The sequence below is a fragment of the Bubalus kerabau genome, chromosome 6 (genome assembly GCF_029407905.1).
Source record: "Bubalus kerabau isolate K-KA32 ecotype Philippines breed swamp buffalo chromosome 6, PCC_UOA_SB_1v2, whole genome shotgun sequence".
In the NCBI taxonomy this organism is placed as follows: domain Eukaryota; kingdom Metazoa; phylum Chordata; class Mammalia; order Artiodactyla; family Bovidae; genus Bubalus; species Bubalus kerabau.
In genome coordinates, this window is record NC_073629.1 from 66,590,299 (window position 1) to 66,604,731 (window position 14,433).

A 14,433-nucleotide genomic window follows, 5' to 3' on the forward strand; every position below is an offset into this window, starting at 1 on the left:
TAACAGTATTCTGAATATATTGACATGGACTACAGGAGATCAAACCAGTCAAGGAAAATCAATCCTGAATATTCACTGGAAGGACTGATCCTGATCCAATACTTTAGCCACTTAATGTGAAGAGCTGACTCATTAGGAAAAAACCTTATGCTAGCAAAGATTAAGGCAGGAAAAGAGGATGCTAGAGAATGAGATGGTTGGATGGCATCACTGACTCAAAGGACATGAGTTTGAGCAAGCTCCAGAAGTCAGTGAAGGACAGGGAAGCCTGGCATCCTGCAGTCCATGGGGTTGCAAAGAGTTGGACACAACTGAGCAACTGAATGACAAATTGAAATAAAAAAGTGAAGAACACAACAGCATGTCTTGTATGATCTCATTTGTTAAAACTAAAATGATGTAGGTGTGTATTAGTGTAAAATTGTCTCCTTTAACATGGGAAAGGTAGCAACATAACAACAGGTGCAATTTGCTAATTTGGAGTTTTACCAATCAGACATTAAAAATAATTCAGATGAAATTAAATATGAAACTCTAAGATTGAGTTTACATTCAAATCCAAAATACAGTTCCTTCAGATTTCAGTAATTCTACATCTCTTTTTTATGACTAAGATGCATATACAACCGATTGGAGGCTGGTAGGGGCGGTGAGGCCTGAAGCAGCTTCTGGAATTTCTGAGCAGCCCTGGTCAGTACAAAATGGACCCAGTAGTCTTGAGTTACATGAACAGTCTCCTGCAGCAGTCATCTCACTACTGGATCCTCCAAACTGGCTCAATGACCATGTTACTGGGTTTTCCTTTGAGTACCTTGGCAACAGTCAATTTCATGACTGCTCTGACTGCATCTGCTTCATCAGCCCCGAACTTACTCAGTTCGTCAAGTGGCTGTCAACCCAGCAGAGATTACCATGTTCCTTGAACCCTTGGATCTCCCCAACAAGAGAGTTGTGTTTTTAGCCATCAATGATAATTCCAAACATACAGGTGGGGGAACCCACTAGAGGTTGTTGGTTTATCTGCAAGGTAAAAATGGCTTTTTTCATTACGATTCTTATGGTAGCAACTCATTCCATGCAGAGCAGGTGGCAGAAAAACTAGAGGCTTTCTCATGCAGAAAAGGAAACAAACTGGCCTTTGTGGAAGAGAAAGCCCTGCTCAACAAAAACAGCTGTGACTGTGCAGTGTATGTGATATGTAACACTGAGGCCTTGTGTCAGAACTCTTTAGACAACAGCCAGAATCACTATTGCAGCTAAATCTCCCCTACATACATCACAAACAAGAGAGAAGAATAGAAAGACCTCGTTGCCAGACTTGCTAAAAATTACCTGCTGAAATATATTGACTTTTGAAGTCTCTTTTGCCTATCCCCATGTATTGGATGGCTGTGGTCTCAGTGCCTGAGGGAAGATGCCCGGGAGAGGAAAGCTTAGAATATTTACTTTCCCCTGAGAGAATGTTGTCCTCTGCACTATCCTAATGGAAAGTTTCACTCTAACCCTAACTTCAGAGCAATATGTGTTGTGAAGGTGTCTTCAAAATATGCACCAAAACTGATTAATTCCCTTTTGGGCTCCCTCATCCACATTGGTTTATTCCAAAGAAAAAAGATTGATCTGTAAAACAAATTAAGAATACGTTACATCTAGAAGCAAGAAGAAAATTATAGAGCAACCAAAAAGCACAACCCATATATTTCAAGAGATCAACTGGCTAGAAGCAGATTAAGACCTAACCTAATTCAAGATCGAAGTATCATCAGTTACTCAGTTCTATGATATCTCTTCCATTCAATAAGCAAAGGCTTTCCCAGCTATAACCTTTGCCAATACTTGATAAAGATGATGTTAGCCCATAGTTGCCCATCTGATTCCTGAAGCACTTTAAGTGTGTTGAAATAAACATCTGTGGTGGACCTCTAGTTTTGCTTCTGACTACTATAAGTTGGTTTATTTTTGAAATATAAAAGAGAAAAAGTGACCTTTCTCAACTTTTTCACTTAATTAAAAATGCAGACAATGTAATTTTTGAAATGTGGAACCAAGAGCAAAAAAGAAATGCTGTTCCTTCTAAATTAAAAAAAAAAAAAAAAAGATGTGTAATTTCACTATTCTTCCACAATCTAGATGAGTAGCTAAAAAGTATACTTTAGCAAATATGAGATTTTTGATAATGTAAAAACCATCCAATTATTAATACATTTTCATAATTGCATATCATATCTTTATTATTTTACTTTCAGTTGATATTTTTGCAGGGCAGAAACACAGCTCTGCCAGAAATTCTTTACAATAACTTCCTACAGAATCTTTGAACAAAACATTTGGTATCAGTTCAGTTCAGTTGCTCAGTTGTGCCCAACTCTTTGTGACCCCATGAATTGCAGCACACCAGGCCTCCCTGTCCATCACCAACTCCCGGAGTTCACTCAGACTCACGTCCACCGAGTCAGTGATGCCATCCAGCCATCTCATCCTCTGTCGTCCCCTTCTCCTCCTGCCCCCAATCCCTCCCAGCATCAGAGTCTTTTCCAATGAGTCAACTCTTCGCATGAGGTGGCCAAAGTACTGGAGTTTCAGCTTTAGCATGAGTCCTTCCAAAGAAATCCCAGGGCTGATCTCCTTCAGAATGGACTGGTTGGATCTCCTTGCAGTCCAAGGGACTCTCAAGAGTCTTCTCCAACACCACAGTTCAAAAGCATCAATTCTTCAGCACTCAGCTTTCTTCTCATATCCATACATGACCACTGGAAAAACTATAGCCTTGACTAGACGGACCTTTGTTGCCAAAGTAATGTCTCTGCTTTTGAATATGCTAACATTCAGTATACATAAACTTATATCTCAAGATTCCTAAGATTTCAATTTTGCCAGGTTTCTGATTCATTTCATATACTGTCATGTTTGGGTTCAAAATGAAGCGACTTGGTGAAAAAGAAAAGAAATATAGTTTAATCTTGTTCTAGTGCTGTTATCCTACTTTGGATTTTCTAATAGTTTGATAAAATTCAACAGCAAAGTGTATATTAAGGTATCAAAATATTTTAAAGAGACTGAAAATGCAAGTGAAGTCGCTCAGTCATGTCCGACTCTTGTGACCCCATGAACTGTAGGCCTACCAGGCTCCCCCGTCCATGGGATTTTCCAGGCAAGGGTACTGGAGTGGGGTGCCATTTCCTTCTCCAGGGCATCTTCCCAACCCAGGGATCGAACCCAGGTCTACCTTCATTGTGGGCAGATGCTTTATGGTCTGGCCATTAATGCAAAGGTAAAAGTAAATTTCAAACATCTTCATTTATTAGAAACACAACTATTTCAAACAATGCTGCAACTAGGCTATTCTTGGCATTGTACAGAATGTTTTACTCCCTGCATTTTTAAAAACCAAGCTTTTCACTTTTTATTCTATGGTGTCATCTAAAATTTCTATTAATTGCAAAAAGCTTGTGGAATATATATGGCATTCATTCTGCTTTATCTTTGTAGATTACAAGATTCTTAAATAAATGAGACCTAAATATTTGTATCCCATGATGTTTCTAAATACTTTTTTTTTTTTAATTTGAACCTGGTTCCAGTTTGAATCACTTTCACTTTTCACTTTCATGCACTGGAGAAGGAAATGGAAACCCACTCCATTGTTTTTGCCTGGAGAATCCCAGGGATGGGGGAGCCTGGTGGGCTGCCGTCTCTGGGGTCACATAGAGTCGGACACAACTGAAGCAACTTAGCAGCAGCAGCAGCAGCAAGAAGTCAATAACGAAAACAACAAAAAACAATTACCTAATATGGAAATCACAACTGCTATCTACCAATTTTTTTCAGCCCTCCTTTGTGATATTTCATAGTATTACACTTACCTGCCCTGCTTGAAGTTAGTGGGGCCATTTTAGTTGCTTTGGCCAAAGGTGTGTGAGCAAAAGTAATATGTGTCAGCTCAAGGTGGAAGCTCTTAGAGCCAGTGCATGATTCATCAGGTTGTTTTTCCCTTTAGCACCACAAACAGCAACATCTAAGATTACTGCTGCTTTGTCCCAAGGTCTCTGAGTGCTCACAGTGAGCAGAGCTCCCCTTCTGAGTGGACAGTATCCACGGGTGAGATACAAACCTTTCTGGATTTATGGCACTGAGACTGGGGTCTGTTATTACAGGTATACTTGTGCCACTGTGTTTTGGAGATGATCAAATTCCCACCAGAATTATAACCTACCTATGTAAGATGAGGCACAGGAAAAAGAAATAAGGCAGATGTCACAGAAAAGTGGACAGGAGAGGGATAGCAAAAGGGAAATAAGCTGAAACCCTTCGTTTAGGTTTCAGGAACCTAAACCCAAAAGTTTAGGTTCCAGAGTTCCAAATTTTATATGATCTTCCTAAAAATAACCAGTCCTGATAAACACCAAAAGTTTATTTTTTAGAAATCATTTGTTTGAAGTTTTAAACTAGTCAAAGCACTAAAATGACATGAGTTACATGCTGATGGAAGACACAAAATATACATATCACTATTTACTCTCTTATACAACTCAGCAAGTATGAAGAGCATAAAATACATTTATTCACATAACACATTTCATCAACTGTTAAAATATGTCAATGACAAGTTGAAGTCCAACAATATTATTTACCAGGCAGGAGAATAGTCTGACCCCCAGTGAAGCAGAAAAATATACACTCCCATCCTTTATAGTCTCATCTTAGACAATTAGTCTTGAGCAATAATGATAATATATATATATATGTGAAGCTTGCACTAAGTTTCACAAAAAGTTCACTTCGTTTACTAAATGATCTTACTGGGACTCTGAACTCAGATTAGGCACAAAACTAAAGCAGGTTTATCATTTTCATACTGAAAATGATCAAACAAGATCATTTGTTTTATAAGACAGATATATCTATGTATATGTATGTGTGTGTGTTAACTTAGTATTTTTCACTTCAGCAACAACAGATAATTGGAAGCAACTTTCTGCTTTTATTAAAAAAAATGTTTAAAGAACATATTTCTATCACCCAGTTAAACCCATCAGTAAAAAGTCTGATATTTTAGGATATACTTAAAGCTAATTATGGAACAGCACTATCTCTCTGTACCCCTAAACACATCTGCTGGGGTTTTTTAGTCTCATTTTTTTAAAGTTCACTAACATTAGAAAAAGCCTGCTATTTTCAAGTAATCTGCCTATAAAAATATAATCCCCTAGAAATAATGTAATCAAATTGTATATGAAGTTGCTTGGATACTATTTTATCCAATGAGAAGGGAAATTCAGTTACTCTGATGGTCTAACGATGAATTTTAAAGTAGACTGTAACACTTTAAAAGTGGTAAGCTTGCTGAACACTATTTCCAGTCATTTGAACAAATATCCTTCCCCTTTGAACAAATATATGAAAGTTATTGGCAGATGCTCTACTTTATTATTCATTATATAATAAATTGTCAAACCACATGGAAATACATATAATAACAGAAATAAAATTCTGAAGTCAGATATGCATATTGTTGTGCTCATTTCATTTCATTTTCTGTGGACAAAAAAGCCTAACACAATGTAAGCACACATATTCTTTGACTATTTTTTTCCCCCAATTTTTGGTGTTTATTTCTTGAGTTTAACAGCATCATGAAACCGATTTAGTTGCTCTAAACCTAAGCTCAGATAATAGAGATAACCCTTCCAGGATGTGCAGAGAATGACTGCCCTGTCACTCCCCAAAATCTTGCACACTAAGCTCATGCACTCCCATACACGGCCATGTCACAATATCTCCTCAACACAGACACGCATGGCCAGAGCGATATCATGGCAAGAGAAACAACTCTGTCATTTGTCTTCTCAAGGAGAAAAGGCCTAAAACTGAGGTTTTCTTCTCCACAGATCTCCTAGATCAGGCTCTATGGGCACTATTCACTGCAGCATCCCAACCAGCCTGAGGAGAAAGGATGGAACTTTGCTTCCTTCTACTTCAGCTCACAGAACACCAACACTCTCTCAAGGAACTCTAGGAAATACATATCTCCTCTAAACCATCTATAAATTCTTTTAGTCTTTAAGTGCTCTTAAAACATGTGAAAACATTTATGTAATATAACAGCAATCACAAATTGCAATGGCTTTTTAAAAAGTATATACACTGGAGATAGATAGATAGATCTTAAAATAAGCAACATGTAGTTGTCAGCTTAAACTAAAAGTATACAAAACCTTTGCACTTCCATGCTCATTTGCACCAAGATATCCTTTCCAGTAGTTCAATTTGGCAAGTATCAAGCATCTACTATGTGCTCTGTATATGTGAATGACCTAACTTGGTGTGATTCATCATTTACTGGTCATAAACTAAGAATATCATATGCACCAGTGCGTATATGCATCTTGCCCTACTTTAAATTCATTGGGGAACAAAACAGTTGTCTTTAAATCTTCACTGAGGCTGTTTGCTTGAGCAAACATTCTTCCAGTGTATTCATTACATTAAGCATACATTCTTTTAATGTATTCATTAGAATTTACCAACATTCACCAAAGTAAACAAGAACAAGAACTTTTAAATTACCAGTCAAAAGCAAAAATTTGTAAAAATAGTAATTTAAGTCTAATTGATCTATACAGATTTCCTAAAGAATCTAGTCAGTTTCACAAGGAAGAGTAATATTAAAACATACCCCAACTAATAAAAAATGAGTTTTTTATAGAAATGCATTTCCTGAATATAAAGCAGAACTAGCTACCCTCTGCTCTGACAGACTCAGGACATTTTGAATGATTACTAAAATTCTTTGAGTTCAATTACACAAACAAGCAAAGAAAAAATTTAAAGTATTATTAGGAAATTTGGAGAGAGATTTTTCTCTTTTGGTTAATCATTATAAGGGTCTCAAAATGCCTGGCTAATTGCCAAAGTTCCCCTTGACACTGGTAGTTACAGGCTTTGGAAGATGCCATCTTACAGATTTAAAGAATTCCTTGCAACTGAAATTTCTGATGTCCTTGGTGTGTGTGAGAGTATGTGTGTGTGTATAAGTGAAAAGAAACACACTAGCTGCAGATGGTCTCTGAATATTTTTCTTTAGAGGCTGTGTTTCTTTTGTTCCCTGACACAGAAATGACACTGTGTCAATGGTTCTCAGGTAAAGCACCTTTACCGATGTTCTTTGCACCCATCACTTGGGGTTTAACTTCTGCTTGTTTGCGTTATCCATGGCTGAGTTCCTTAGGAACTGCTACAGTGCAAGTCACCTCTACACCTGCTCACACAGACTTTGTTTCTCTACAAACTATTGACTATACATAAGCATCTTCAGAGGAAATGGGAATTACTTGAAAACTGTGCAAATCTATGACTTAACAAGAATATCTTCAAACAAAAACTGACCTTCATATCAATAAATGCAAGCAGTTGTATCTGTCAAATATGACAAAGAAAGGTTCATTCTAAACAGGCTCACAAGACCAGGCAACCTGACAGCCAACCACGTATGTGGAAGTCATTATAAGAAGCCACAATCAATCCCCTGTGACATGACAATGCATGTATTAACTGAGGCTATGTAATGAGGAGTAAAACAGACCAGATCAAAAAAGGGTGCCCCATTTCACTGTGCCTCGTCTACATAGAGCAGTGACCCCCTAAATGGCCATTTCACTGTTCAGGTAGTAGACCAAATACACGCTTCAGGCTTCAAGAGAGTCACTCATTTCAAAACCATCAATAGCACAGATAAGGCCCAAATTGCTTTCGTTTGACTCCTATGGCATTATTTTATCACATTTACCTCCAGTTGACAAAAGCGTATTAAAATATGTAATTATACAGCTAATTTAACAAATTTAAAAGCCAAGCCTGACAAAAGTGCCCCCATACTATCTGGGTGAGGGCTGATTTTTCCAGTTAGACTTCCTCTATTTATACAATTAACTGAAGTATTACCAACACTTTTTTTTAAATTTGGTCCTAGACCTACACTGATTTACCATCCTATTCAACTAGGTGCTTGTTTGCTGAGTTACTTTCTCTGTAACTGGTAAATCAGAAATAGCAGCAACCTTTAAGGAATTTTTAATGGAGCTAAGCTCCCAAACATGTAAGCTGATGACATGTACTCCACAACAGCGTCTGGTACACACATAGAGATTCCTAAGGACAGCCTTCCGTAGAAGAATATATACCCAAGGATCTAAGATTTGATTCCATGTTGCCATTCGAAGAGTAAAAAGGGTTCTTTCACAGGAATCCTTAAAATCTTGTATATTCATTCCAATGCTGGCCATTGTCACCTGCAAAACAAACAGAATAGAGAAATCACTTGACAGACATTTCCTCAGTCCTACAGTTTTTAACTTAACAAACTGCTACATGGTATTTATTTCACTTTCCACAAAGTGATGTTATTTTGCAAAACACCGAGAAAAAGAAATGATAGCAGAATAGCAGAAATAGCAGAAACATTGACATAGACAACTGAATCCTTTGAATTCAAACTGATGCCAGAACTACGAAAATGACAACTTACATGGCAAGTCAAATGTGCACAAACAGAATGACTGAAGAGCAGACAAACACTGATCCTAGTTATAGACCTTTTCTTACTTGTGGGAATAGAAAATTCAAAGCCAACATATTTGTAAATTTCGATGAAAAAACTAAAGTTTATTTATGCAAATAGATTAAACTATAGATAAGCTAAAGTTTATATAAACTATAGATAAAAGTTTTTAAATTTTTATTTAGAACAGCTATACACTGTCACTAAGTCACGTCTGACTCTTTGCCACCCCGTGAACTGTAGCCCTCAAGGCTTCTCTATCCATGGGATTTCCCAGGCAAGAAAACCGAAGTGAGTTGCCATTTCCTTCTCCAGGAGATCTTCCCAACCCAGGGATGCTATCCATGTCTCTTGCATTGGCAGGCAAATTCTTTACCACTGAGGCACCAGGGAAGCCCTAGCTATAGATTAGAACTGGTCTAAGCACTGAGCCTAGCTTTAACTTCTCAATGAACATTTGCAGAACAAACAAAATGTCTTTGAAAACATCTTGAATATAAAAACAAATAACAAATAAATGAACAAAAGGTAAAACTGAAAATTTAAGGGGGATTACACTATTATGTCAGCAGGATTGAGAGACAATGTAAAAACCTAAAACCCAAATGGAAAAAAAAAAAAATCAAGTCTTCTTGGTCTTCTTGATGGGTCATTATCAAGAATAAAATGCTTCAATTTGGCTGGTGATACTTATGGTTGAAGGAGAAATGTCCCTTACCAAAACCCTCATTGTCTACACAACAAAATACAAACTCCTTAACTGCCTTCTTGATGACGCATCTGACATCCATCTCTATAACCTCATCTCTCCTGCCAATACCCTACGCTCCAACCACAGTAAAGGCCTCAACTGTCCCAGATCCACCAGGCCCTTCTGAGCTTTGGCTTGTATGGCTCTCATTTTGAAACTCCACTCACCATTTCTTTACCTGAAAAACTCCTATCCATCCTTCAAGCCCCACGTCATAATGGGCTCACCTCCATGAAACTTTTCACAACTTCTCTGAGATGATTTAGCAAGTTGTGCTGCCCCAGCACCCTGTCCCTACTCAGTTGTGTCACATGCCACACTGCATGATAATGATGTATTATTTACTTGCAAATCTATGATCATCTCTTCTTTTTATTTTTATATCTAATAGCTGGTACAAAGCTGGTACCTAAGATGTTCTCAGTAAATGGTAAAATGAGCAAAATTATATTATTTTTTATTCATTGGGGGTGTTTCTATAAGAACAGCATCTAGTCATCAGAGAAACATCTGCTCATCCATCACTGCTGCTGCTGCTGCTGCTAAGTCGCTTCAGTCGTGTCCGACTCTGTGTGACCCCATGGACAGCAGCCCACCAGGCTCCTCTGTCCATGGGATTCTCCAGGCAAGAACAATGGAGTGGGTTGCCATTCCCTCCTCCAATGCATGAAAGAGACAAGTGAAAGTGAAGTTGCTCAGTTGTGTCCGACTCTTAGCAACCCCATGGACTGCAGCCTACCAGGCTCCTCCATCCATGGGATTTTTCAGGCAAGAGTACTGGAGTGGGGTGCCATAGGCCTCAGTTCAGTTCAGTTCAGTTGCTCAGTCGTGTCCGACTCTTTGTGACCCCATGAATCGCAGCACGCCAGGCCTCCCTGTCCATCACCAACTCCCAGACTCACATCCATCGAGTCAGTGATGCCATCCAGCCATCTCATCCTCTGTCGTCCACTTCTCCTCCTGCCCCCAATCCCTCCCAGCATCAGAGTCTTTTCCAATGAGTCAACTCTTCACATGAGGTGGCCAAAGTACTGGAGTTTCAGCCCCAGCATCATTCCTTCCAAAGAAATCCCAGAGCTGATCTCCTTCAGAATGGACTGGTTGGATCTCCTTGCAGTATTTTGAGGCCTAGAATGTTTCTAAAAGTAAAGGATTCCAAGGTGGTTTGTTGCCACTAAAAGAAACAAGATCTTGCAGTCCATGCAGATCCTTTGGGAAATGATTCTTTCCTTTATGGTTCCTCTTGTAGGGGGAAAAATGATCAAAGTGCAGGCCTAAAGATTCTCTAGCTAATAAAATTGACCAAGTTTCACTGCACAGATAATGAGTCCTCAGACAACAGTACCTGGGTTAAGTCCAGACTCTTCTATCACTTCTTCCCAAGTTAGCTAACAGGATTGAAGAAATAAGCCTATATGAGCCCTGTTTCTCTTAAAAGAAAGAAGGGCCAAGGCCCAATTGGCAATTGACTTGAGATACTTTAATTTTATGTTTTTTCTTTACTTATCAAATATTTGTTCATTTGCTATGTGCCAGGCAATGTGCTAGGCTCTGAGGACACAGTGGCAAACGAAGCAAGTATTGCCTGTCCTTATGAAACTTACAATCTATTTGCTTCGCCTTCTTTTTTTTTTTTTGCACGTGGGGTGGGGAGGAGTGGGTTCAAGAATAAAAGAAGCAATAGTTCTCTTGCCTGATAAATATTAAGTGAATGCATTTCCTGTCAATGACTACATGTGTTCCTAGAGATCTCAGAGACCAGTCAAGACATTGCTCTCTGCAGCTGGGAACAAAGATGCTTGGTGCACTTGGATGGAACAGCTGGGCCTAGTTTAGAAACATGCAAGCTTAAAATGCTTGAGTTACATGACATTCACTTCTCTGACTTTCCTCCTTCCCTTGCAAACACCAATGTGGTCACCAGCCATGAAAAAACATTGAGTCCTCTGCTGAGGGCAGCCAGTACCCAGGGCTTTCAGCACCCAGGGTTTTTCCAGAATACCAGGGTAGTGGCCAGACACTCCTCACTCTCCCCTTCCTATGACCCCAGCCCCAGCCTGGAAGCAAGGTTGCTCTAGAACCTAGCTTGGGAGAAGCACCAACAGTTACCCACCAAGTGGGTGGAGTATTTATGCAAAAGAAAGATCATTAGTATGTTGTTGACAATAGTATATTGTTGAAAATTCAGGACAACCCAAGTATGCAACAAATCATAAATTATGGTAATTTCATGTAGTGGAAGATATGCAAGCTTTTATGTTTGTGATTCAGTCTTATTTTAATATTTATTTATTTTTATTTATTTGGCTGCACTGGGTCTTAGGTGCAGCATACAGGACCTTTTCGTTTTAGGTGTGGCATGCAGGATCCTCTTTAGTTGCTAACTCTCAGCTGTGGCATGTGGGATCTAGTTTCCCAATCAAGGATCTAACCCAGGACCCCTGTATTAGGGGCTCAGAGTCTTAGTCACTGAGCCACCAGGTAAGTTCTCAGTTTTAATTTTTTAAGGCAAGTTACCAAATATATTGACTGTATGATCCCGATTTTGAAAAACTTTATGTAATTTTGTGCGCACATACAAAAAAAACTAGTGTATTTCAATGATTTTCTTGGTTAACTCTAGATAGTAGAATTGCAGAGGACTTTGATTTTCTCCTGTGCTTTGTCTCTAATTTCCTCTTTGTTAGATTATGAATTGCTTTATAATCTGTACTTTTTTTTCCTCAAGTAATTTGTTGAAATATACAGGCATACCTTGTTGTATTATGCATAGCTTTATTATCGTGCTTTGCATATACTGTATTTTTTTTTTCTACAAATTGAAGGTTTATGGAACCTCATGTTGTCAGATGACGGTCAGCATTTTTTAGTAATAAAGTATTTTTAATTAAGGTATGTATACACATTTTTTTTTAACATAATGCTATTGCAAAGATAAGAGCTTACAGTATAGTGTAAAACATAATTGTGTTTGCCCTGGGAACCTAAAATTTCATGCCTTGCTCTACCGTGATAGTCACTTTACTGTGGTGGTCTAAAACCAAACTCATGATATCTCCGAGGTGGTTGTTGTGGTTCTAGTTACTAAGTCATGTCCAACTCTTGGCAACCCATGAGCTGTAGACTACCAAGGTACTAAGTCTGTGAGATTTTGGGCAAGAATACTAGGGTGGGTTGCCATTTCCTTCTCCAGGGGATCTTCCCAACCCAAGGACTGAATCTGCGTCTTTTGCACTGGCAGGTGGATTCTATACCACTGAGCCATCAGGAGAGCCCTTGATCCCCAAAGTAGGCCTGTACTATTGTGCTAAAGACTCAGAACTAATATTGATCATTTATGAATGTGTGTGTTTATGTGAGTGGGGTACTACAGAATTGCTGGAGAATTTCAGCCCTGATAAGCCTGATAGAAGGTTGGGAGTTGGGGTAAGAGCAGGAATGTCTACCATTTTCCCCAGGCTCCATCAAAAGTCACCTCACAAATCTTGAAAGCATTCTTCTCTGGCTGGCTCACTGGAACTTGGATTCCAGAGAGCTGTGCATAGATTTTCATCACTCATGCAGTCTTTCATCTAGTTTCCAAGAGCTACTTGACACATAACTATGCTGTTATTTTCTAAAATATCTTCCTTTAGAGCTTGGCAGGTTATATTCAGTCATCTTTGTTAATGATTAGAATTCTAACTGAGAAGTGTAAAGGCCAAGTGTTTGGATATTCTATGGAAAAACAAATGAATTAACTTGATACTTCTCAAGACATTCAACATTAAGACAATAGAGAAATAATGAAATCAAAGAAGTATGTGGGCCAGAATGTTTGTGTTCATTGCTAGTTGCAAAGAGCAAAATAGACAGATGATATGATAAGATCTCCACTTATTTGGGCCACATAGTACAATTAACTGTTATGGTAACTGCATATTTTCTAGAACTAACACCAAAAAAGATGACCTTTTTATCTTAGGGGATGGGAATGCAAAGGTAGGACGTCAAGAGACACCTGGAGTAACAGGCAAGTTCAGACTTCGAATACAAAATGAAGCAGGGCAAAGGTTAACAGAGCTTTGCCAAGAGAACACACTGGTCATAGCAAACACCCTCTTCCAACAACACAAGAGACAAATCTAGATTTGGACATCACCAAATGGTCAATACCAAAATCAGACTGATTATATTCTTTGCAATCAAAGATGGAAAAGATCTATACAGTCAGCAAAAACAAGACCAGGACCTAACTGTGGCTTAGATCATCAGCTCTTTATTGCAAAATTGAGACTCAAATTGAAAAAAGTAGGGAAAACCCTAGACCATTCAGGTATGACCTAAATCAAATCTCTTATGATTATACAGTAGAAGTGACAAATAAATTCAAGGGATTAGATCTGATAGAAAGCCTGAAGAACTATGAATAACTATTCATAACATTATACAGGAAGTGGTGACCAAAACCATTCCCCCCAAAAAAAGAAATGCAAAAAGGCAAAATGGTTGTCTGAGGAGGCCTTACAAACAGCTAAGAAAAGAATAGCAGCAAAAGGAAATGGAGAAATAGAAAGATACACCCATCTGAATGCAGAGTTCTAAAGAATAGCAACGGAGAAGGCAATGGCACCCCACTCCAGTACTCTTGCCTGGAAAATCCCATGGATGGAGGAGCCTGGTAGGCTGCAGTCCTTGGTGTCGCTAAGAGTGGGGGACGACTGAGTGACTTCATTTTCACTTTTCACTTTCATGAACTGGAGAAGGAAATGGCAACCCACTCCAGTGTTCTTGCCTGGAGAATCCCAGGGACGGGGGAGCCTGGTGGGCTGCCATCTATGGGGTCGCATGGAGTCAGACACGACTGAAGTGACTTAGCAGCAAAGAATAGCAAGGAGAGATAAGAAAGCCTTCTTAAGAGAACAGTGCAAAGAAACAGAGGAAAACAATACAATGGGAAAAACTAGAGATATCTTCAAGAAAAATAGAGATAACAAGGGAACATTTCATGCACAGATGAGCACAATAAAGGACAGAAACGGCAGGGATCTAACAGAAGCAGAAGAAATAAAGCAGAGGTGACAAGAATACACAGCAGAACTGTACAAAAAAAGGTCTTAATGACCCAGATAACCATCATGGTGTG

At 38.8% G+C, this 14,433-nt stretch overlaps 1 protein-coding gene and 1 pseudogene across 1 annotated transcript in view; one reads left to right on the forward strand and one right to left on the reverse strand.

Annotated features, from left to right (window-relative positions):
- Positions 1-671: 671 nt before the first annotated feature.
- On the forward strand, positions 672-1,356 carry LOC129656450 (sentrin-specific protease 8-like; annotated as a pseudogene).
- A 3,040-nt stretch (positions 1,357-4,396) lies between these two features.
- The window catches only part of PTGFR (prostaglandin F receptor), a 64,184-nt gene continuing 54,147 nt past the window's right edge, over positions 4,397-14,433 (reverse strand). The window contains exon 3 of the mRNA XM_055585365.1: positions 4,397-8,288. Within this exon, the coding sequence (XP_055441340.1) occupies positions 7,998-8,288 (291 nt within the window). The 3' untranslated portion in view covers positions 4,397-7,997. The remainder of the gene's footprint in view (positions 8,289-14,433) is intronic.